General features: G+C 35.2%; 1 protein-coding gene across 3 annotated transcripts in view; it reads left to right on the forward strand.

The window, feature by feature from the left end:
* The window catches only part of LOC106872716 (uncharacterized), a 139,853-nt gene that overhangs the window by 85,887 nt on the left and 29,628 nt on the right, over positions 1–24,338 (forward strand). For all 3 annotated transcript variants that reach the window (XM_014919794.3, XM_089363743.1, XM_089363751.1), the window contains exons 5-7: positions 3,199–3,882; positions 6,116–6,922; positions 13,102–13,191. In XM_014919794.3, the coding sequence (XP_014775280.1) occupies positions 3,199–3,882; positions 6,116–6,922; positions 13,102–13,191 (1,581 nt within the window). The remainder of the gene's footprint in view (positions 1–3,198; positions 3,883–6,115; positions 6,923–13,101; positions 13,192–24,338) is intronic.

The raw sequence follows: 24,338 nt of genomic DNA on the forward strand, positions 1-24,338 counted from the left end.
CATAGCTACTCAGGAAAGTGTCTGCTATTATAGCTCGAGGTTAACCAAATCCTTGAGAGGATTTGGTAGACAGAAACTGAAAGAAACCTGACAAATGTGTATGTGTATGTATGAAAGTATGTATGTATGTGTATAAATGTGTGTGAGTGTTACTGTTCTCTTGTCTTGATATTGTATGACAGTTGTAAATGAGTTTCACTGTCATATAAGCGGCACCTTTCATTTCCAAGTTTCCATGAAAACAGTCTTATAGTGGGGAAATATTACCTTACTTGGAAATAAATGAGGGTTGGCAAGAGGAAGAGCACTTGGTTGTAGAAAATCTGCTTCAACAGATTTTGCCCAACCCATGTAAGCAGGGATAAGTGGATGTTAAAATGAGGATAACAAGGATTTTTTAGCTCTGGGCTTTTCATTTTTTTTTTTTTTTTACATTAAGCTGTTTTCTGTGGTTTCTTTCAATCTGTTTGTTTCATGAATATCATGGAACTTATATAATTATCATGGATGTCAGGAAAAAATATAGAAAATTATGCAGGTCCCTCTTAGACGAATAATTTTAGAATACACAGGTCTGGCTGTGTGGCTAAAAAGCTTGCTTTCCAATTATGTAGTTTGGGATTGAGGTACACTGAACAGCACTTCAGGCAAGTGCCTTCTTTGATAACATAGGGCCAACCAATGCTCTGTGAGTGGATTTGGTAGGCAGAAAAGGAAAGAAGCCTATTGTATATATATGTATGTATATATGTGTGTGTATATATCATCATCATCGTTGTTTAATGTCTGCTTTCCATGCTGGCATGGGTTGGACAGTTTGACTGAGGGCTGGCAAGCCAGAAGGCTGTACCAGGCTCCAATCCGATCTGGCAAAGTTTCTACAGTTGGATGCCCTTCCTAATGCCAACCACTCCAGAAGTGTAGTAGTGGGTGCTTTTTACATGCCACCAGCACAAGAGCCAGTCAGGCGGTACTGGCATTGATCACACTTGAATGGTGCTTTTCACATGCCACTGGCATGGAAGCCAGTCAGGCGGTACTGGCAATGACCACGCTCAAATAATGCTTTTTACGTGCCAATCAAGCAGTATTGTCATCAGCCACAACGATTTTGCTTGCCTCAACAGGTCTTTGCAAGCACAGTTTATTGCCCAATGATTGAAGGGTACTCTTAAATGGGCCTGTTATGCTGCACTGGCATAGGCCACACTTATGGTCTCACTTGGCTTGCCAGGTCTTCTCAAGCACAGCATATCTCCAAAGGTCTCAGTCACTTGTCATCGCCTCAGTGAGGCCTAAAGTTCGAAGGTCATGTTTCACCACCTCATTCCAGGTCTTCATGGGTCTACCTCTTCCACAGGTTCCCTCTACTGTTAGGGTGTGACACTTTTTCACACAGTTGTCCTCATCCATACGCAACACATGACCATACCTGCGCGGTTGTCTCTCTTGCACACCACATCTGATGCTTTTCTCTCAGGGCGCTTACACTCTTTCATGTATGCACACTGACATTACAGATCCAGCAGAGCATACTGGCTTCATTCCTTGCAAGCTCACGCATATCCTCAGCAGTGCCATGTTTCATTGCGATGTAGCATGGCTGTTTGCACACATGTCATACAGTCTACCTTTTACTCTGAGCGAGAGGCTCTTTGTCGCCAGCAGAGGTAGGAGCTCTCTGAACTTTGCCCAGGCTATTCTTATTCTAGCAGTTACACTTTCAGAGCATCCACCGCCGCTACTGACTTGGTCAGCTAGGTAACAGAAGGTATCAACTACTTGTAGTTTTCCTCCTTGGAATGTGGCGGAAGCTGTTTTCTGCACATTTTCAGTGTTTATTGCCCCTGAGCATTTTCCACACACATATATATAGTGTGCTATGCCTGAGAGGACCCATTAAGTCAAGTGCACCCATGCTGGTGACACGTAGAGAATACTTTCTGAGCATTGGGCCTCACAGAGGCAAAGTGGCTGAGTTCTTTGTGATTGTTGGGCCTCACAGAGGCAATGACAAAGACCACTGGCATTTTGTTGTGTTTGAGAAGAAATCCCATCAACCAAGCAAAATCGCAGATACCGGTGTCATGCAAATTGCCACATAAACACACCCCAATATCATGCAAATGGCATCCGTGCCGGTGGCACGTAAAAGCACCCATTATACTCTGAGTGGTTGGCATTAGGAAGGGCATCCAGCCATAGAAAACCATGCCAAATCAGACTGCAGTCTGGTGCAGCCCTCGAGCGTGCCAGTTTGGTCAAACCATCCAACCCATGCCAGCATGGACAACAGACGTTAAATGATGATGATGATAACATCTCACTTTTCATGTAGTCACTAATGATCATATAGAACCAATTGTGTCACTTAATCTTTCCATCTGGGCCACAAGCATTTGAGATTTCCCAGATTTCTGCTCTGCAAAAGTAGAAACAAATTCAGGAAACTTGTTAGATATATTGTTTTCTCTATCAGTTTTTTACAGCTCGAGTTACAAGTTCATTGGGATCGTCTCTCAAGTGGACATGTATGTTTTGAGTGTGGATAAGTTTAACATACAAAGGATAGCATTTAGATAGCCCTCATTTTGTAATTAAGTAGATATAAGAGCAAGTACTTTGAGTGTTTACGTTCCTTAGTACTGAAGTCAATGTGACACAAGTTTACAAATTAAGTTTTTATACCCCAGCACATTTTTAGATACTAGCATTCCTCTTCCTGATCATCTCCTCACTCTTACATCTATATATATATATATATATATATATATATATATATATAATGTAGTAATAATAACAGTTGTATAAATATCAAATCTTGTTCACTGTGTGAATCAGATAATAATAGAGATAATTATGTAATTAGTACTATTTGTTCTAATGGCAATTCTCCCCATGTTCCTTTTACTTTATCATTTCTAAATAAGAAGCATTTTCTTGTAAGAAGTCTAATTTCTTAGAGAAATTATTATTGTTGTCTTTTGAATCTTTTCTTTACTCATTTAATTTACTATATTCATTTTCTTTTGTAATTAAAAGTAAATCATTTATTTTGCATTTGTTTTAATTATAGAAATATCTAACATAATTAACATATTTGTTTTCAACCCAGATTAGTTTTATTTTCTTAACTAATTAATGTCTTTTTCTTTTATTTTCTGAACTGCCTATAACTTAACAATTTACCAATTTCAGTTCGTCGGCTATCGGCGTTTTCCTTTCCTGTGATGACATCTTCCAAGTCCAGCTTTGAAATCTCACCAAATATACAATATTCTTCTCAAACATCTTCAGTGCCTCAGCATTCTCCTAACCAATTTGTAGCCCACTTAAAAACAACAAAAGCAGAATCATCATCATCATCGTCTCATTATGCATCACCAGTGTCTCATCAGAATAAGAGCTCTGTTATTATTAACAAAACTGAAAAGACTCAGCAGATGGAATCAGAAATTATCACTACTCCATCTTCTAGAACTAATCAAGATACCTCTAATGATATAAGTAATACTAGCTTTACTAGCTCTGATAATTATCTGTCTCCCTATCAGTATTCTAAACCATATTCTTCTCAGAGTGTTGAGAATAATGTCAATGTTCCCTCAACAGTACCAGTACCACCATTGATTGAGCAGATCCAATCCAATTTCAAAAAGCTAAAACATAGTTCTCCTAAAATGGCCAAAGCTAGGACTAGCAGTGGAAATAAATCCAACTTGAAAATTATTCAAGGTTCTCCTTACCATACATCATCGAAAGCTGCCAAAACACTAGAACAGCAGCTTCATTCTCTGCGCAAGACCTCAATCAACCGTAAGACTACATCTTTCGAACCTTCGGCACCAGTATCAGAATGGAGACAGAAGTTGAAAGTGGATGGTATACAATGCACAGTTATTAGTTTTAGAGTTTTGTTGTTGGCACTTTGCATAAGCATATAATTAATTATAGAATTTCCCATCTTCTTGAACACTCACACAAACATGTTACTGCCTTGCAAAAATACTATTCAGTAAGAACTAGCTAACTTTTCATAGCTGTGTTTATCTCTCTCTCTCTCTCTCTCTCTCTCTCTATATATATATATATATATATATATATATATATATATATATATATATATATATATATATATATATATATATATTATTCTTAAACAAGAATATTATTGACAGTAACTTCAAAGTCACTATCAACAATATCCTTGCTTAAGAATAATAAACTCTACAAAAGTATAGAGTAACCTCTGAGATTAATGTAAAATTGTTTTTATTATAAGTGAACATAAAAACAAACTATTTTGGGCATGGCTACATGTCTGAAGCTGGTGTCATGAGAAATGCTTCCAGTACACTAGGTAAAGTGGATGGTGCTAAGAAGGACATCTAGCCATAGAAACCAAGCCAAAAAGGAAACCTGAGTGAGAGGAGGTCTTCCAACCCTCTAGGCAAGCAGTACTCCTTAGTATATGCTGACTCAGACCATGTGATCCATCTACCCCATGCTAGCCTGAAAAGCAGACATGATATGGTGACATATATGTATATAAATATATATATTATATAATAATCAGCTGCATGAAAACAAACAGCAAAGTTGGTGCTAATGTACCCAGCGTAGTGAGTCAATTAATTTTAATTAGTTAGAAATTTCTTTGCTCACTACATTATATATGTATGTATTGGTGCCTTCTTTACTATTTTTGTTATTTCTGTTGACTAAGAAAAGGCTTTTTGATCAGACTTCTGGTAAATTTTATGCTATGAACTGATTGGTGTATGTTTTTCTTTCAAATGCCTTTAAAATAATTTATCCATATGAATATGAATATTTTCCTGTGTCACTCTCTGTGTGATCTACAATGTGTTGGTTTATAAACCTCAAGAGACATCATTGATAAATCTCAAGTGTGTTGGATTGGCAGAATCGGACAAAATGCCTTTGTGCTGTTTAGTTACATACAACTCTTAATGTTGCCAGTCCAAATCTTGCTGAGATCAACTTTGCCTTTCTATCAAGGTGAATTAATTAAAATACCAATTGTGTACTGGCGTTAATAGTATTGACTAAACCCATCCCCTCATAATTGCTGTCCTTTTGCCTTCAGTAGAAATAATTATTTATATGCTTAAAAAACCTTGTGAACAATGTGTTCATAATGCTAACCAACAAGATTCATGTTTACCCTTTTAATTTCAGTATCAGTTTATCTTAATTAGAAATAATTTAAGCTACAAGTAATAAAGATTTTAATATTATTTTATTTTAAGGATAGTGGGTGACTAAAACAAAAGAGAGAGAGAGAATGATGGATTAAATATTTTGTAGTATTTAGTTACGCAGTTTTATATTTGAGTTCAAATCTTTCCTAAGCCTTTTCACCCTCCTAGGGTTAAAATAATATTTACCAGTAGATACTGTTGTCAGTTTAGTCATTTCTACCTTCTACCAAAATCTGTGGCACTGAGCTTGTCAGAAATCAACATAAATTTATTATTGATGTTTTTTTAATTAGTATGTGTATATAATTTTTTTACTTGATACATCATTATAGAAACTTTGGAAGCTGTATAGACTTTCAAAGTGTGACTGATTTCTTTGGCTGTGTTAGTGGACGCTAACACATGCCCACAATATTGACATGTCAACATTGCAGCAAAAAATTTAATGCCAGCTTTAAAGACTTAATAACTACAGATTCCCATAAAGTTTTACACTAAGAAATTGTTCAACCTATTAACTGTATCAGTGGTTCTCAATCATTTTTTGCCTATAGACCCCTTTCACTTTACTGAACCTCCATCACCATTCAATATGTATTAAAAAAATCCTTCTGTATTTTTATAATTAAATGTTATTATGAACTACATAAAAAAAAGTAAAACATTTTGTATACTGTAGAAGTGTAACCAACTTATTGCTCATAAATTCTAACAACAAAAAAAATCTTATATGGACTCCCAAGGGTCATATAGACCCAATTGAGAACTATTGTGGGCTTTTTTTTTTTGAAACAGTAGTAATTTAAAGCTTATAGAATTGAGAATTTGTTTTTATAATCTACCTCTCTGTTCTCTTTTTAATTATAATTTGAATAATTTAAAATTTTCAGCTCCCAGTTTCCATAGATTTTCTGCTTCTCGTTTGAATATTCGCCAGCCTGGAACTCCCCGGCATCGATCTGCAGCTATGTCTCATTTTAGACCAGTAGCTACAACAAACACTCCGAACTCTTACAATTTGACTAAACCTTCTTCAGATATCGTTGCAACTAACTCCACTAATGTTTTAACTGTTGCTGCTAAATTTTCTAACTTTGACCAACAGCAAGCATATCCAAAAGAGACTAAAAAAGAATGTATCATCTATGAAAAACCTCAACTGCCCTCCCAAAAGTATAAAAGTCCAGTAACTAGTATTTATGAATCTGCAGCTATTTTTGAACAACCCCAAAATTCAGCATACAAACTACCTAAACAGTTTTCACAACCATCAACAGTATCACAAACAACTTCTGAGGAAAAACCAGCAGAATTTCTGGAAGTTACTCTGAAATCAACAAAGTTTTCGACTTTATTTTATGGTGCTAAAAAAGATCCCAAAAAGGATTTCACACCGTTTGGAAATTACAACCGATCACCTTACGGGAACCCGTCTTTATTTAAGAGTAATAATAATAATCTAAACCCTTATGTAAGATCTGTTTCCTACCACGGGCCACTTTCAGAAGCTTCCTACTCAAAGTCTCCACAAAACTCAGGCAGTTATTTCCGACCAATTGGTTGTTCATTCTTCCAGCCTTCATTTATGTCCAATTCTGAGAGAGGATATTCTGAAAATACCTATCAAATGTCAGCTTCAGCACCATCACTGGTTCAAAATCGTATCAAATGGGCACTGAACATGTCTTCATCTGATGGTATTGTTCCTGTTGTATTCCTTCTCCTTATGCACATAGTTTCCTTCTGCTATACAGCTCATTTCTACCCACTGTTTTGCATACAATCTCAAGGTTTAGTGGCAAAGCTTCAAACTCTGGCACCAAAAGAGAAAAAAAAAACCACAAAAAAGATCACATAAACAAACCCAAGGTTGAATTCATGTTTTCACTCATAAAAAGTAATTTATAATTAATTATATCATTATTGAGGTTGATAACAACGTTGGAGTATCATTATTAAAAGCACACCAAATAAAAATTGAGGTTATTTAATTGCATTCTTTTCTAATCTGAGCAAAAATCATGTTTAAATCAACTTACCCTTGAGTTGATTAAATAATTACTTATAACATAGTAAAATACTCGGACTTGGCAGAATTGCTAGCATGCTGGGAAAAATGCTTAGTGGCACTTCATTAATTCTTTTATTCTTTTACTTTTGTTTCAGTCATTTGACTGCGGCCATGCTGGGGCACCGCGTTTTAGTTGAGCAAATCGACTCCAGGACTTATTCTTTGTAAGCCCAGTACTTATTCTATCGGTCTCTTTTGCCGAACCACTAAGTTACTGGGATGTAAGCACACTAGCATCAGTTGTCAAGCGATGTTGGGAGACAAATACAGACACACAGGCACACACACATATATTCGACGGGCTTCTTTCAGTTTCCGTCTGCCAAATCCACTCACAAGGCTTTGGGCGGCCCAAGGCTATAGTAGAAGACACTTGCTCAAGGAACTAATGGAACTGGAACCATGTGGTTGGTAAGCAAGCTACTTACCACACAACCACTCCTGCACCTATATTTAAATATAGTTTAAATTTTTATATGATTGACTTTACCTTTCATCCTTTTGAAGTCAATAAAAATAAGTCCTAGTTAAGTACTGGGGGTTGATGCAGCTGACTTTCTTCCCCCAAAATTGCTGGCCTTGTGCCAAAATTTGAAACCAGCATATTAGAAGTTGAGTTGATTGTACCACCAACCCTAAATTGTATGGCCTTATGTCAATGTTAAATTTATTATTGACGCTAATAAATAGTTCGTTATTTGAACTTTGAGACTCAGGATGATTTTTTTTTAATGGTAATGAAAAAGAGGTCTCCAGTCAGTGTTGAGTTTCTGAAATTTTCTATAAATCTTATAAAACTCTTTTTAATCAAAGTGGTGTTAATCAAATACTACTTTTGTTGAGCTCAACAATTCTTGGTTCATTAAGTACTACGTGATTATTAAACTAATTAGGTGCCAAAAATAAACCTTCTATTAGTTTCCCTATTGCTGGTGAGACCATAAAAATATCTTGTACTTCATTTGAAAACACAGAGAGGCAGCAATATAATTAGTTAAATAACAATGTAATTGAGTTGCAAACTTGGCTAACATCATGTTCATAAACAGACATATATATTTGTTAATTTGACCGGTATGTAAAATTTAGAAAGTTCCATCCTCTTGAATATTGGCCTTTCAATATATCTTCTTACTAATAGTTACTGTGGTGTCATCATCATCACCATCGTTATTATTTTAACATCCACTTTTCCACGCTTACATGAGTCAGGTGGAATTTGTTGAGGCAGATTTTCTATGATTGTATGCCTTTCCTAGCATAAATCCTTATATGTTTCCAAGCAAAATAATATTTCCCCACAGCCAGACATGTTTTCACAGAAGATTGAAAACAAAAGACACCTCCTGTGGCACTAATTTACTTATGTCCTGCAATGTCAAGATAAGGAGATGCAAACACACTAATACATATACAACAGGCTTCTTTCAGTTTCTGTCTACCAAATCCACTCACAAGGTTTTGATCAACCCAGGACTAAGAAGACACTTACTACCCATGGTGCCACACAATAGGACTGAACCTGCAACCATACTGTTGGGAAACAAAGTCCTTAACCACTCATCCATGTCTGCTCCTCATAGCCATAGAGTAAAAACGATTATATTCTTGAAGTGTAAACAAGGAAAGGAAGTAGGTATGTTGACATTTTACTGGCTAATGAGCATGAGGCAGACAAGGACATATGTACTTTAAAAAATATTTCTGGTTGTATGGTAAGAACAGCATGGTTCAGAGTTCAGTCCCACTGTGTGGGACCTTGTGCAATTATCTTCTACTTTAGCCTAGAAGCAACTAAAGCATTGTGAGTGGATTTGGTTGACTGAAACTGAAAGAAGCCCATTGTGTGTGTGTGTGTGTTTGTGTTTGTGTCTGTGTGTACGTCCCCCGTAACCTAGCAGTTCAGTAAAAGAGACCAATAAAATTAGTACCAGGGTTTAAAAAAATAAAGGTGGTGCTCCAGTGTGGCCACTGTCTAATTACTGAAACTAAGTAAAAGATAAAAGGCATCGAAGTAAAATGTGGCTTATGCATTGGTGTCATTTTCCAAGCTGCTTAGTTTTAGGAATGTAAACAAACCAACACTGGCTGTCAAGTGGGGAAGGGAATAGCAAGCAAGACACACACACACACGTGTGTGTGTGTGAGTATATCTATCTATCTATCTATATATATATATATATATATATATAGATTCAAGGTGAATAAGGTGATTAAAGTCAAAATAAGCAACAAGGATATCCAAAGTTAATGCAGTATGATCGTTTCATGGGACTCCATTCATTTAAGTATTGTAAACATTACATCAAATATAAAATGCAGAGCAATCCTCAGCTGCACAAAGATATAGAAATTTACTGAAATTTCATTTCAACAGAAGGACATATTTGTTTCAGTCATTCGACTGTGGCCATACTGGAGCACCACCTTTATTAATATATATGTGTGTGTGTGTGTGTGCAATGGAATTCCATACAGTTTCTGTCTACCACTCACAAGGCATTGGTCAGTCTAAGGCTATAGTAGAAAGTACTTGCTCATGATGCTGCACTGTGGAACTGAACTAAAAACCACATAGTTGCAAAGTAAGCTTCTTAACCACATAGCCATGCCTATTGATAAAATATCTGTAATGCTGCTATGGTAACTCTCTCTCTAGATATCAGAGATATTGTGTAATAATTAACACGTCCTCCTCTCAGAGGTAATAGCAGACTTAGTGGTTATGACTGAATCATAACCATGCTTTGGGCTTCACTTGCTGTCACTCTACAATTATTGATTGGTCCTGTTTAATATTACTGGCTGTCTCAACTGATTGATAAGTGTAACTGTTAGTCTGTGTCTTTCTGTATACAGTGAGGTAAAATGAACTGGCAAGAGTTAAGTGCTCTTGCATGAGTGATGTTTAAGTGCTAATGACACACTATGAGCCATCAATTGCTTGTGCCCATTTGACTTCTTCATTTGCTTCTCTCACTTTAATTGATACACAAGAACAACCAATTGTATTAGATTTGTGATTCACCGCTGATAGTTTATCTGATTAGTTCTAAGCCAAAATTAATCGACATGTTTAACCAGCCAATTGCCAATTGATTAAAAAAACATTAGTTGGGGAATGAGAATATAAAAATAAAGTAGTTAAGTAAAGATATCTGAAAATTATGTTTATATCAAGTAGTTTGTTGGTGGTCACTAAGGAGCAAGGAATAAATTCCCACCTTGCTTCTCCTAGGACATAGTTTCAATTCCATGTAGAAGCTAATTTATTCATGTGTGTGTAATAGACAATAAGCAAAATAAGAGATGACAAGAGTGGGACAAGTTTTAACAAATGTATTCATTTGACATTTAAAAGGAAGAGAAAGAATCTCGATGTTTCAGACATTAATCCATCTTTAAAAAATATAAAAAGAGCAGGAAATATGTGTGTTCGTGTGTGCATATGTTTTGATCCACATGTATTTTCATTGACACTATTTAGCTAGTAGTGATGACGTTTAATTCCAACATAAGTAAGCAAAAATATGTCACCTTAACTGTTCATGTGAAGTTGTGGAATAGTTGGCTTCATTTGTAAAAATAAGTTAGGGTCAATATTAGAAAGAGCTTCTAATCATAAAATGCTGCCTCTACAAGTCTTGTCTAACTCAAACCAACATGGAAAAATTAGACATAAAAACGATGGTGATGACTGATTGTTAGATAACAAGAGTGAAGAGGGAAAAACCTACATACATGATCACGTGATTGACCAGACTATTGAATGTTGTACATTGCTGGTCACAATGCACTTTGCATTGTTTTAGCTTTCAAATAATGCCTCCTCACTGGCTAGGTGAGCAGGCCAATATTCCTTCTGATCAGGTGACTAATCTATCACAGGGTTACTCATTTACATCTTACATCTGAGTAGATTGGTGTGTTGTGAAATTATGTGTTTTGCTCAAGAACACAATATGCCACCTGGTTCAGGAATCAAACCCACAATCCAGCAATCATGAGTGCAATGCTCTAACCACTAGGCCATGTGCCTTTATTCATATGTAAATAACAATCAGATTCAATAATAGTAGTATTAGTGAGCTACAATGTAGACAAAATTGAATTCAACTTATTAACTTCATTAATTTAACAAAATTAATCAAACAATACCCACTGTCCAAACTCTTATTGCCATGTAGTGTTAGATTTACTAGATTTAGTAAATTCACTTCAGTGTTTTCTAAATTCTCTGATGAAATGTGTTGCCATATTTGACTGGAATCTAACACTTCCCTTTCACTTCTTTGCAGACCCCCTGTTTCAGGGAAAACACTGTTGTATAGATCAATGGAAATATTTTTGATTTACTTATGCACTTTAGACCTCTTTATTTGATTCTGATTTCTCTGTTTTATAATAACTTTTTATTGTTAGTGATGTGTGAGTATTAATTACTGATAAAATGATTTTAATTAAAAAATTTTTTTTTTTTTAAACTTACATTGTTTTGTCTGTAATTTTCGTATTTATATCTGGTAATTAATATTAAATGACATATTTCTGGTATTTGAAGTATTGTATTTAGTGAAAGATATCTCTGTCCTTCAGAACTGTTTTGATTTTAAATTGTCTTATCGATTTTTGTTTTATTTATTTATTTCTAATTTCTTAATCATTAGTATTGTTATTTGTACTCTAAATAATTTTTTTAATTGAAAATTCTTTTTATAGCAAAAATGTACATTATTTATAATTATATTTTACTTCTTGTCATGAAATAGTATATAAAGTTACCTCCCTTGTGACAGATTTGCTTCCCTTTTAAACTGTCAGCCATGTTACCATTCCACTTTTGTAAATGGATCATTCCAAAATACAAAATATATACAGCTTGTAGTATCTGAAATTCAGAAATGATTTGTGTTTAATATTTACAGCCACTTACTATACCACAAAATAATGCAGACTGAGGAAATGGTATAAAGTGCCGTGAGCTAAACTGTATAAATTATCGTATCTAGATCAATGATAATTTTCTGAGTTCTCCACAAGACTTCTTCAGGTTTCATTGCCAAATACACACCTCCAATTATTTCTAATGCCTAATAGAATAGGAATTATTAATTGGTGCCTTGTAGTGGGCAATACTGTATGATAGTAATTATTTTGGCTGGGAATAAAGTTTGCGATCTCATTTATAATCTCTAAATAGAAACATTCTTTTATGTCTCCAAATTGGATGAGGCATGAATGTTACAAATTTCCCTTTCTGTATCAAGCTAAAGTTTGTTTTGTTTTGTTTTTTTTTAATATATTTCTATTTAATTGTTGCCTGAAGTCAATCGCTCCATCTGCAAACAGAGAGGTTGTGACTTGCAGGGAATCGATATGGTTAATTTTAGTTTTAAGATGTTGGAGATTATTTTGTTGAGAAATAGTTATTGGTTTGAAATACTATGCGTAAACGTTTGACGTTGCATGTAATGAAAAAGGGGACAAGAAACAGTCTTGATGATCTGAGTGTTTTAAGAAGCAGAAGAGGAAGCAAATATTTGAGCGTAATGACACATTAAAGATTGGTTTTCAATGATGTTGGTGTGGAGCTAGTCAAATATGATTTCTGAATATGTAATATTTTGCCTTCTAACTTTGACTTTCTTCTACAATTTTATCTTTGATTTTAATATTTACATGACAATATTTTATATTTTAAGATATGTTTTGACTCACTGTACATGGCGTTTTCTATAAAATATAGATTTTCTTCTAAATTTTCTTTTTCCCTATCAGTATCTTTGGACCATTTCTTCATTGCAGCTAATCAAAGTACAGATACAAAAGATGATACAGTCCGATCTTTGGTCAAAGACCGTATCAACTCTTGGGGAGGACATTATAAAGATGAGGGTATAACTGACTTTATCTTCTAAAGTTTCGATGTATTGGTAGCAATGGTCACAACAGTTAGTTAGTTGCACCTGCATGTATATGTTCAGTCAAATATGTTTGTCACTGAATATTGCCATAGTTTTCTCCCACAATTTAGTTCTACAGCCTTTTAAGTTAATTATGTAATCACCTGCTTATTAATGAGGTTTCTTTCCTGAACATCTCACATATATATATACTATAGCACTTAAAAAACCTTGGCTCAGTATTTAGTATAGAACTAAATATTCTAAATAACTACTGCTTAAATGAAATACTTAATGGAAAACTATTAATAAATGTAATCGATATTATTCAGTGTTAAATGACCTGAAGATGAGTTGCCAATATTGTATGTTAGTGTACTGCACAATATCAGATATTTGAGAAAATAACTAGAAACCTATATATCTTACAAATTGTTCTGGGTGAAAGTTAGTTATTTAAAAGTTAATACTGTGATAGTTAAGTTCAATAGAAATTGTTAGTCATTACTTTAGATTTCTAAAAAGTACTCATAGGATTGTAATGAATATATGTAAATGTAACTTAATCAGAACTTGTTAATATTATTTAAAATGTTTCAACAAAAAAGTAAATGAACACTGTAGAAAAACAGTGTGGCTATAGAAAAGAAGTGTGCCTAACGATGTTAAATTTTGATTAGAAAATTTTAGGCATTTGAAAATTATAACTAAAAAAAATTTTTTTTATCAGTTTATAATATTTAAGTCTAAATCTTTTCTTCAATTAGTCATGAATTATTAGTCACGAATTATTCAATTTATAGATAACTTTTTTTTTTTTTTTTTTCTTCAGATTTTCTCTTTCATAATACCTTAAACAACACACATTAACATAAGAAATAATAGCTATTTTTCTATTTTATAAACAGTTTATGAAATTCCACCAACTTAGAATCCTTATAAAAATACTAACAAATTTTTCTGGCTAGTGTCTATATATATATATATATATATATATATAAGGTGCATTATAGAAGTCAAGGCATGACAGGGATCTGGTGATAGTAAAAGATTACAGAAAACAAGCACAATATCAGGGAAGCTATTTTTATGCCTAATTCCTGTCCTGTTCCCCTTTTCTGTTGTCATGATTTTTTTTTGTTCACTTTCATTTCTTGTCTTATACCATTGATGTATACACTGTTTTATTTTTATTTGCTTTATCATAGTAATGATATTGAGCATCATTTAGTTATATACACCATATTTACTTGTGTATAAGTTGCACTATTTTACACTTGATTTTAACTGGAAAAACTGCAGCAGCTTACACACAAGTCTGACTTATGCACATGTAAATATGCTGTGTTTATATATATATATATATCTATCTATATATATATATATATTTAATTTTTTCCTTTATTTTGCTGCTGTGATATATTTCTTTTTTTCTCCCTATTTTAGTAATTAATTTTATTTCGTTATTTTTCAGTAATTTGCATGATCATATATGAATTCTAATAATGTTGATTCTTATCTTCATTGTATGTCCAGAAAAGAAAAAAAAAATGCATTTTCATTCAGTTTTGATATACATACGTACGTGTGTGTGTGTGTTGTGAATTATTGTTAAGTGGTGAACTATTGTTTTACTGAGAGAATGAACTATAATCTAGTCAAAAAGTAATTTGTGACTTTGTTTCAATTTTCAGTGTTTTTTTTTTTTTAATACCTATTCAGAATTGCAAGACTACTGTAGCATCTTTATTCTTCTATATATACAAAGAGAAATCACATCATCATTATCATTTCCAACATCATTATTTCAGCTATCATACTTTTTTTTTTTATTACTGCATAATTGTGTTTCTATGTAAGCCTTGGATTCACTCAGTCTTCTTTTTATCTTCATCTATTGAAAATACTCTGTGCAACATGTGGGGAGTGTCTTTTACATCAGTGTTATTTTCTCTCCATACATTGTGTCAACATTACCACCACCACCATCATCATCATCATCTGTGTATGATTGTGAATATGCTGTATCATTTGTCCCCAATTGTTTTTTTTTTTCCCGTGTTATTGATCAATAATTGAGTCATTATGATTTGAGAAATCATTAAGCAGGCATTGGTTACCTTTATGTAACATCTATCAGATATGTTAAACTATTGACTGTGCGTTAAACTGTTGACTTAGTTCTGTATTTAGCAGATTAACTGGATCACATATTGATGTTACTACTTAATGTGATTTACTATTACCTGAAGATTAATTTAGTGTATTCATAAACTGCTTTCAGTTGACAGAAAGATAGTTAGCTACATAGGTATCCAGATACATAGATAAATAACAACTAAGAATTGTATCTATACTAATTTCATTCAATGTTTTGATGTATGTTCGGTCATTTTCCAGAAAGTTGTTGCTGACAAGGGATCAGGATTCTCCTGTGTTTGTTATTGTTTGGCCCCAGGTCAATAGCAGCCAAGTAAACCTATGATAAAAAGGCTCACATAGGGGCTCCCTTGTTGGGATGTGTCCTTAGTTTGTTGTGTATAGATATTTCCAACAGAACTAATTGTTTCTGATATTAGTTCACATATGGCTGTGTAGTTAAGAAGCTTAAGCTTGAAGTTCAGTCCTACTGCATTCCCCTTTGAGTAAATGTTTCCTACTATAATTTGAGTCAACCAACACTTGATAAGTGTTTCTAATAAACAGAAACTATATAAAATATATACAGATGGTGAACACTCTGTAGGATGAAAAACAAAACCTGTCGAAGGATGAACTCAGTAGAGTCCATGGCTGTTCAACATCTGGGTGTGAGAGACCCCCTAGTCTTCATTTAAACATCTTTCTAGATGAAGGAAAATTCAGGTGTAAAACCTGTGGTTTTGTTTGCATCCAATGGTGTAGATTAGTTCTTCTTTTTGGGGAAATGCACACATTGTTCACAAAGTGGGGGTTGGTCCTGTGCAAAACCTTTCCTCACTTTAAAAAGCTTCAGGCATAGGCATCCTTTGATTGTTAACATATCTAGTAACCTCCCTGAAGGCACATGGCTCAGTGGTTAGAACATCACTCACAATCATGAGGTAGTGAGTTCGATTCCTGGACAGGGGCTGTGTGTTGTGTTCTTGAGCAAGACTGCTCCAGTTCACTCGGCTGTAGAAATGAGTTGCAACAACACTGGTGCCAAGCTGTATCAGCCTTTGCCTTTCCCTTGGATAACATCAGTGATATGGGTGACTACTGGTTTTCCATAAACAACTTTGCCCAGACTTGTGCTTTGGAGTTGAAAATTCTAGGTGCAGTCCCTTGGTCATTCATGACCAGGTGGGGAGGGGGTCTTTAATAACCTCCCTATTATGTGTTGCATACTATGGCTAGCCATGCCAAAAGTGGCGAAACATTCATTGGCCTAAACTTACTGTTTTAAAGTTATGTAAAAATCTGCCCTCAAAATTCCATGTTAATTTATATTCTAAGAAGCTTAATAATGATAAGATTATTTTGCTAAATTCTTCATTTATTTACAAAATTAATTAAAAGTTAGTGTATTTCAATAGAAATTGGTAACGATAGTGAAGCATCAAATTGTTTGTATTACTTGAATTTTTTGTCATCAATGTGTGAATTCGTTGTGTTAGCTTCAGGTATGACTGTTGTGATTTTCATGCCTTTCTGAATGATTCAGTAACAGAAAACACATCCAGCTATATAAATATCACACACCAGCAATATGCAAATATTGAAATTTGCAGTAACCATGTTAGTATGAAATAATACATAAGTAACATGAGGAAACAAATTACAAAAAAGATTGTTTTACTTGTTTCAGTCATTGGACTGTGGCTGACACTTTATTTCATGTTGCTCCAGTTCACTCAGCTGTAGAAATGAGTTATGATGTCACTGGTACCAAGCTGTATCAGCCTTTGCCATTCCCTTGGATAACATCAGTGGCATGGGTGACTACTGGTCTTCCATAAACAACCTTGAAGGGTGTTGGTTGAATGAATCAATCCAAGCACTTTATTTTTTAAGCTTTGTACTTATTTTATTGGGCTCTTTTGTTGGACTTCTAAGTTGTAGGGATGTAAACAAACAAACATCTGTTGCCAAGTGGTGGTTGGAAACAAACACACACACTGTTGTTTAAGGGGTTATTTTCACTCCTTCAAATTACGCTCTAACGGCATCTTAAAGAAGGATTCATTGGATAATGTAGTCCTAAAAAACTCTAAAAAGTTAGGACAGTCATGGCTGGAATGACTTAAGTTCTACTTGATTCAGGTTGACTAAGGGCTACACATCAAAAAAGTATAGTCTACCAACAAGCACAGCCATTGCTTTGCGCACACACACACACACACACACACACTCACAACAGGCTTCTTTCAGTTTCCATCTCCTAAATCCACTCACAAAGCTTTGGGTGGCATGGAGCTATAGTGGAAGACACTTGTCCAAGGTGTTGTGCATTGGGACTGAACCCAGAACCATATGGTTGGGAATCAAACTCCTAACCACACAGCCACACCTAAAATTCTGTTACAAAAGTAGAAATTTAAATATCAAGGTTACTAACATTTATTGGTGATTTAACCTTTTTAAAAAAGGTTTGTTAAAATTCCTCATAATAATTTGGCTGTCTAGTAGTAGTGGTAGTAGCAGAAACAGCAGCTGCTGTAACTGAGGCTGCTTTCCAACCAATTCTTATATGCTCTTGCAAATGAGAAATCAATAATATTTTGTTTTCTGTAGATTGCTAGAATTCTGATCGACAACACAGGACCCAAGGGTGTTGTGTGTGTGCGTGTGCGCGCATGTGTTGTGTGTGTGTGTGCATGTATGTATATATATGCATATATATATATATATATATATATATATATATATATATATATATATATATATATATACACATATATACATATGAAGGCGTGTGGCTTAGTGGTTAGGGCATTTGGTTCATGATCATAAGGTCATGAATTCAATTCCCGGTGACCTGTTGTGTCCTTGGGCAAGGCATTTTATTTCACATTGCTCCAGTTCACTCAGCTGGCAAATATGAGTAGTACCTGTATTTCAAAGGGCCAGCCTTGTCACACTGAATCTCCCTAAGAACTATGTTAAGGGTACACATGCCTGTGGAGAGTGCTCACCTACTTGAACATTTATTTCACGAGCAAGCTGTTCCATTGATTGTATCAGCTGGAACCTTCATCGCCATAACAAATGGAGTGTATATGTGTGTGTATGTGTATATATATATATATATATATATATATATATCCCACCCATGCTAGCATGGAAGGTGGTTGTCAAATGACGACAACGACGATGATGGTGAATATATAGATATACGCATATGTGTGTGTATTAATGCTTGTTTTTATGTCAAATCATAATAAAAACGATTTAATATTCTTTTCTACTCTAGGCACAAGGCCCGAAATTTGGGGTAGGGTGGGAGCCTATTGATTAGATCGACCCCAGTACGCAACTGGTATTTAATCTATCGACCCCAAAAGGATGAAAGTCAAAGTCGACCTTTGCGGAATTTGAACTCAAAACAAAGTTACGTGAAATACTGCTAAACATTTCATCTGGTGTGCTAACATTTCTTATTTCTTTACTACCCGCAAGGGGCTACACACAGAAGGGACAAACAAGGACAGACAAATGGATTAAGTCGATTATACCGACCCCAGTGTATAACTGGTACTTATTTTATCGACCCTGAAAGGATGAAAGGCAAAGTCGACCTCAGTGGAATTTGAACTCAGAACGTAGCGGCAGATGAAATACCGCTAAGCATTTCGCCTGGTGTGCTAACATTTCTGCCTGCTCACCACCTTAAAAACAACTTAATATTAAACTGATGAATTGCTCAATACTTTTTTTCTGGGGCACATATTTTTTAAACTTTTACTAGAAGAGGTGTAACAGCTACTTTGATGTTTTGGCCTTCAAGTCTTCATCAGACTTGTAAAAGTCTAGTATTTGTATGTACACACTCACACATGTTTTTGTGTAACAGTCAGGAGAAGTACTCAATGCAAATGTGGAGTGCAACGGTTTATACAGACCTGTCTACGACCTTGTTACTTAGGAGTTTCTGCAGAGTGTAGACTTCTCTGTAGAACTGACTACATACTGCAGAAACTCCAGAATTACACAACCTCCCCACCCCCACCCGTTGGATTGGCCTAAATAAGCAAAAGCAACAATGACTGCGTTGATTGGGGTGATAGTATAGTTATGGTTTCCTAATGAAGTTTTTAGTTCCTGCTACTGTTGCGTTGTTCTGTTAATGAAATATCACTTGTCACCTGACTGCCCATCTGTTGACAGCAGGTGTCAATTGACAATTATAGTGACATAGTTACTACCGTTGGGCTATAGCTGTCGCTGTGTGTATGAGCATGCACATACACCTTTGTTGTATGAAACAGTGTTTAGATCATAGTCACAATTATATTGGGTCATCCCATAAATAATGTGGGTTTTTTTATACTTCTTTTATTTTTCAAAATTAAGATAGACAAAGTTCTTTTTTAATCTAAAATATACTCTCCTTCATTTTTACAATGCTCTTCCATCTATCTGGTAGACTTTCAAAATTCACTTATCCATGACGAAAAATACTCTTCAAGTACTGTTCTGACCACATCTACAAAATTCATATTTTTTCCGTCCAAATGATTTTGAAGACTGCAGAATAAATGATTATCGGATGGGGCAACATTCGACAAATATGGTGGATGGGGCATCATTTCTCATTCAAACTGCTCCATCCTTTGGAATGTCATCCTTGCTGTATGTGGCCAAGCATCATCCTGATGGAAGAACACCTTTCATCTTGAAACCAAAGATGGTCGTTTTCCTTGTAGCACTGACTTAAACCACACAAGCTACTTGCAGTAGATCTCCTTTGTTATCATTTGGTTCTGGGGAGGAAGAATTGTACACAGTGGTTTGTGTGAGGCTTGGGAAAGTGTTCACAAAATCTCACCCAAAATTTCTGACCTTGTGCCTATATTAGATAATTTTTATTATCCTCTTCCTCCTCCTCCTCCTCCTCCTCCTCCTAAAATTGCTAGACTTATCCATGACGAAAAATACTCTTCAAGTACTGTTCTGACCACATCTACAAAATTCATATTTTTTCCGTCCAAATGATTTTGAAGACTGCAGAATAAATGATTATCGGATGGGGCAACATTCGACAAATATGGTGGATGGGGCATCATTTCTCATTCAAACTGCTCCATCCTTTGGAATGTCATCCTTGCTGTATGTGGCCAAGCATCATCCTGATGGAAGAACACCTTTCATCTTGAAACCAAAGATGGTCGTTTTCCTTGTAGCACTGACTTAAACCACACAAGCTACTTGCAGTAGATCTCCTTTGTTATCATTTGGTTCTGGGGAGGAAGAATTGTACACAGTGGTTTGTGTGAGGCTTGGGAAAGTGTTCACAAAATCTCACCCAAAATTTCTGACCTTGTGCCTATATTAGATAATTTTTATTATCCTCTTCCTCCTCCTCCTCCTCCTCCTCCTCCTCCTAAAATTGCTAGACTTGTTCCAGAGCTGGCAGAATCATTAGCATGCCAGATAAATTACTTTGCAGCATTTCTTCCAACTTTGTTCTGAGTTCAAATTCTGCTGAGGTTGATTTTGCCTTTCATCCTTTTGTGGGGGTGAATAAAATAAGTATCACTCAAGAACTGGAGTTGATGAAATCGTCTCTTCTCTTTCCCCCAAATTTTGTGCCTTGTGCATATAGTAGAAAGGATTATTATGGATGCTTTGGATCTTCAGTTGGAGATCATCTAAATTGGATCTAAATGGTGAGGTCAATATTCCTGGAAATAAAGAGAAGCAAAGCCAGTCAACTGGACTTCAGGTTTCTAGAAACATTCTTGGAAACATCCTGCTCATTCATGTTAGTGGATAGTTGGAATAGCTGACAGGTTAAGCCTAGATTTTCCAAATGTACTGAGGTGGACTTAGACCCAGTACTTTAGGCCATCCAAATCATATTTAGAAACAGTTTTTGTTTTATTAGTGGACAAGAACACTGTTAACATACACAGATTCCAAGTTATTGGGCTTTACAGACCAATTTAGATAAAACTCAAATGAATGTCCAGTTTCTGGAAACTAAACGTTTTCTTCCAGACACAGAAAACTTACAGGACCTGATTATTACTATAGATTTTAATTAACATTAATAATCGCTGTTGTTTAGCCCCAGACCAACTTGATAAAGTAGACCTATGAGCAAAAACATTCCAACTATGACTACCCCATCTGTTTTCCAGGTACCGTGCCGTAAGGGAAATTTAGCTTCTGTTTCTTGTTGGTCGAACTAATTCACTTTGCAAGCGGTGTTTTCTAGATTAAAAAAAATAATTAAATGTAAAAGTGAGAAATCTTTTTTTTAAAGAATCGTCATTTCACCCTGAATCGTGTATCAAGTTTCTTGAGATTCTTGTGACAAAACACAATTATATTCAAGTAGTGAACGTTTTCTTCTTCCCCCACCCTCACCGCCACTAGTTCCTGTTCACATAACCATCCAACTTTTACTTCTACTTCTACGTGTATGTGTGTGTGTATTTATCTACCTACTTAGTGAGCGGTGTTATTTCAAGTGGTTATGTATTTTCCGTCCACGCACTGTTGTAATACCGTAATCATGTTTTCATCCTCCTCTTTAACTTCACAAAACTACTGCCAGCAGTTCATAGTTTGTTTTATGAAAGTATCTCGTGTTAGAGAGAGAGAGAGAGCCAGTCAAGTCAGTCAGTGAAAAAGAGAGAGAAGCTATTCAAATTATCCAAGCAAGCAATGTTTAGTCTTGCTCCTAGTATTGCTTTCGTTTTCGAAGAAGGAAACTCACTAAGTTAATTAGACAATAAAGGTGTTCTTTCATTTCTCTTTCTTTCTCTCATTTTTTTTCTTTTTTCTCACTAGCAGTCGCTGTACTTATTTTCCCTCTTCATCATCAGGTTATATGCATCGCATCTTTTTCATCGTCTGTGCATTACACCATATCTCGCTAGCTTTCAGTCTTTTGTACCTCTCTTTGCTAGTTGTGCACCTTTTTCATCGAATGTGCGCGCACACACACACCGCAATCTCTCTCCCATATACACGCGGATTTACTCTCAAGACTGCTTGTTACTATTAAATAAGAGACGTGCTTACTATTAAATAAATAACACACAATAACAGGAAGCTGACTTCCAACAGTAATAACTTAAAGTTGGCTTATTACCACCGACTATCATTGATCGATACATGTACCCACCTTTCCCATGCACACACACACACACACACACACACACACACACACACACTTTCTTCTACCTTAATGATAGTAGTCGTAGTAGTAGTTTCTTTTACAATATCGTTGATACACGCTTACATGCTGCTGCTGTATAATATAAATCGTACTGGACACATGAGCTCAGCTGAGTTACTATCAACACCACCACTATTATAACAAATTAACAACTTGTCTGCTACTGCTGTCTACCGTCCGTTCGTTTACCCGAAAACTTGAGATCTTCACATAAACACTGCTGGATGAGTGAGTGATAAATTACTTCTATTTCATTCATTCGTTGTTGATATTTCACCCAACCCCTGGTCGAGCAGGTCTGGGATCACAAGCTTTTCACTCTGTCGCTTCAGACTAAGCGTATCTAGTAGTATCACTTATCCGATGTCCTACTGTATTTATTTATTTATTTATTTATTTATTCAGATGGCAGGGTGTGGTTTGAGTGATATTGGTTGTCATTTCTAGCAGATCTAACGATCATGTAAATAACCCTTGGTGGTTTATTTTCTGTTCATATTTTTATCATTCTAATCTCCGTATTTTTTTTATTTTGCAGCTCACCCTTTTTGGCGATATCATCTTTTACTTTATAACTACATAACTCTAGATGATCCTCTATGCATGCCTGCATACGTAAATGTATGGATGCATGCATGCATGTAGTATGCATATGTGCATGGTTTCATACATGTATATTGTATTTATATATGCATCTATGTATGTTCTACGTATGCATGTTTGCATACGTGTATGTGATATGTGTAAACGTATCCGTGAATGTGTGTACACGAATGTAGTCTATATGTGTACATGCATTTATGTGTATACGCATACATAGATGTGTGTTGCTTTTTAGCTGCAGGTCATCCCCGATCAAGTAAACTTATGGCCAAAGATACTCGATTATCCTTGACCGACCTGTTTTTTATTCAGACACACAATACTTTTTACAACATTATCCAACGTGTCTTTTATATGTATATATACATTTAAAAAAAATAAAAGGCTGTGATTTGAGAAGATTTAGCTGTTATTTCTATTGTCAAACAGTCTTGTAAAGGCTTCTTTGTTGGTTTCGTGTATATTGGGTGTGTATATATCTATGTATCTGGGGAGATGTAGAACCCTTTTAACTATATGTGCCGTGTTGTGTTACTCACCGTATCCATAGTTATGTGTGTGCGTGCGTGCATATTATGCCGTTATGTATTTGTCTACCAATTTCTACTCGTGTCTGTGTCGTCTTATCTTCAATACCGCCTCTCTTATTCTTTCAAATGTAAACTATTTCATTTATTTATAGTTCGGCTATTATTACCGTTCCCTTTTCATTTTCTTTTTTTCTCGCAGAAAAGCCATATATTATATTACTATATAATTTAGGCGCGAGCGAACCTCTTAGATTTGGCATAGATAATTTGTCTTTGTGCCCTAACTGTAGAAGTGTTGATGACTACATTCCAGTAGTCGCTCACACAATTCCTTAACTCAACCCTAACAATCCTCCACATCCAAGTAACTCATCTATTGTGGTTGATATTATTGTGCATGTGCGTATGTATATATATATATATATATATGGTAATATTTTGACAATTGTGCTATATAAAAATTTTTCACATTGTCAAACTACTGAACCTGCCAGCAACTCTATCTTGAGGTGGCAACTGAATCTGTTACTAAATTTATGTAAGCATTTATTTTGCTACTACCGCATGTCTCTTATCCCTCCCCTCTATCATACATGTAAATATGTATGTGTGTGTGTGTGTTTATATATGTATACA

Source organism: Octopus bimaculoides, chromosome 1, assembly GCF_046866305.1.
Source record: "Octopus bimaculoides isolate indiv1 chromosome 1, ASM4686630v1, whole genome shotgun sequence".
Classification (NCBI taxonomy): domain Eukaryota; kingdom Metazoa; phylum Mollusca; class Cephalopoda; order Octopoda; family Octopodidae; genus Octopus; species Octopus bimaculoides.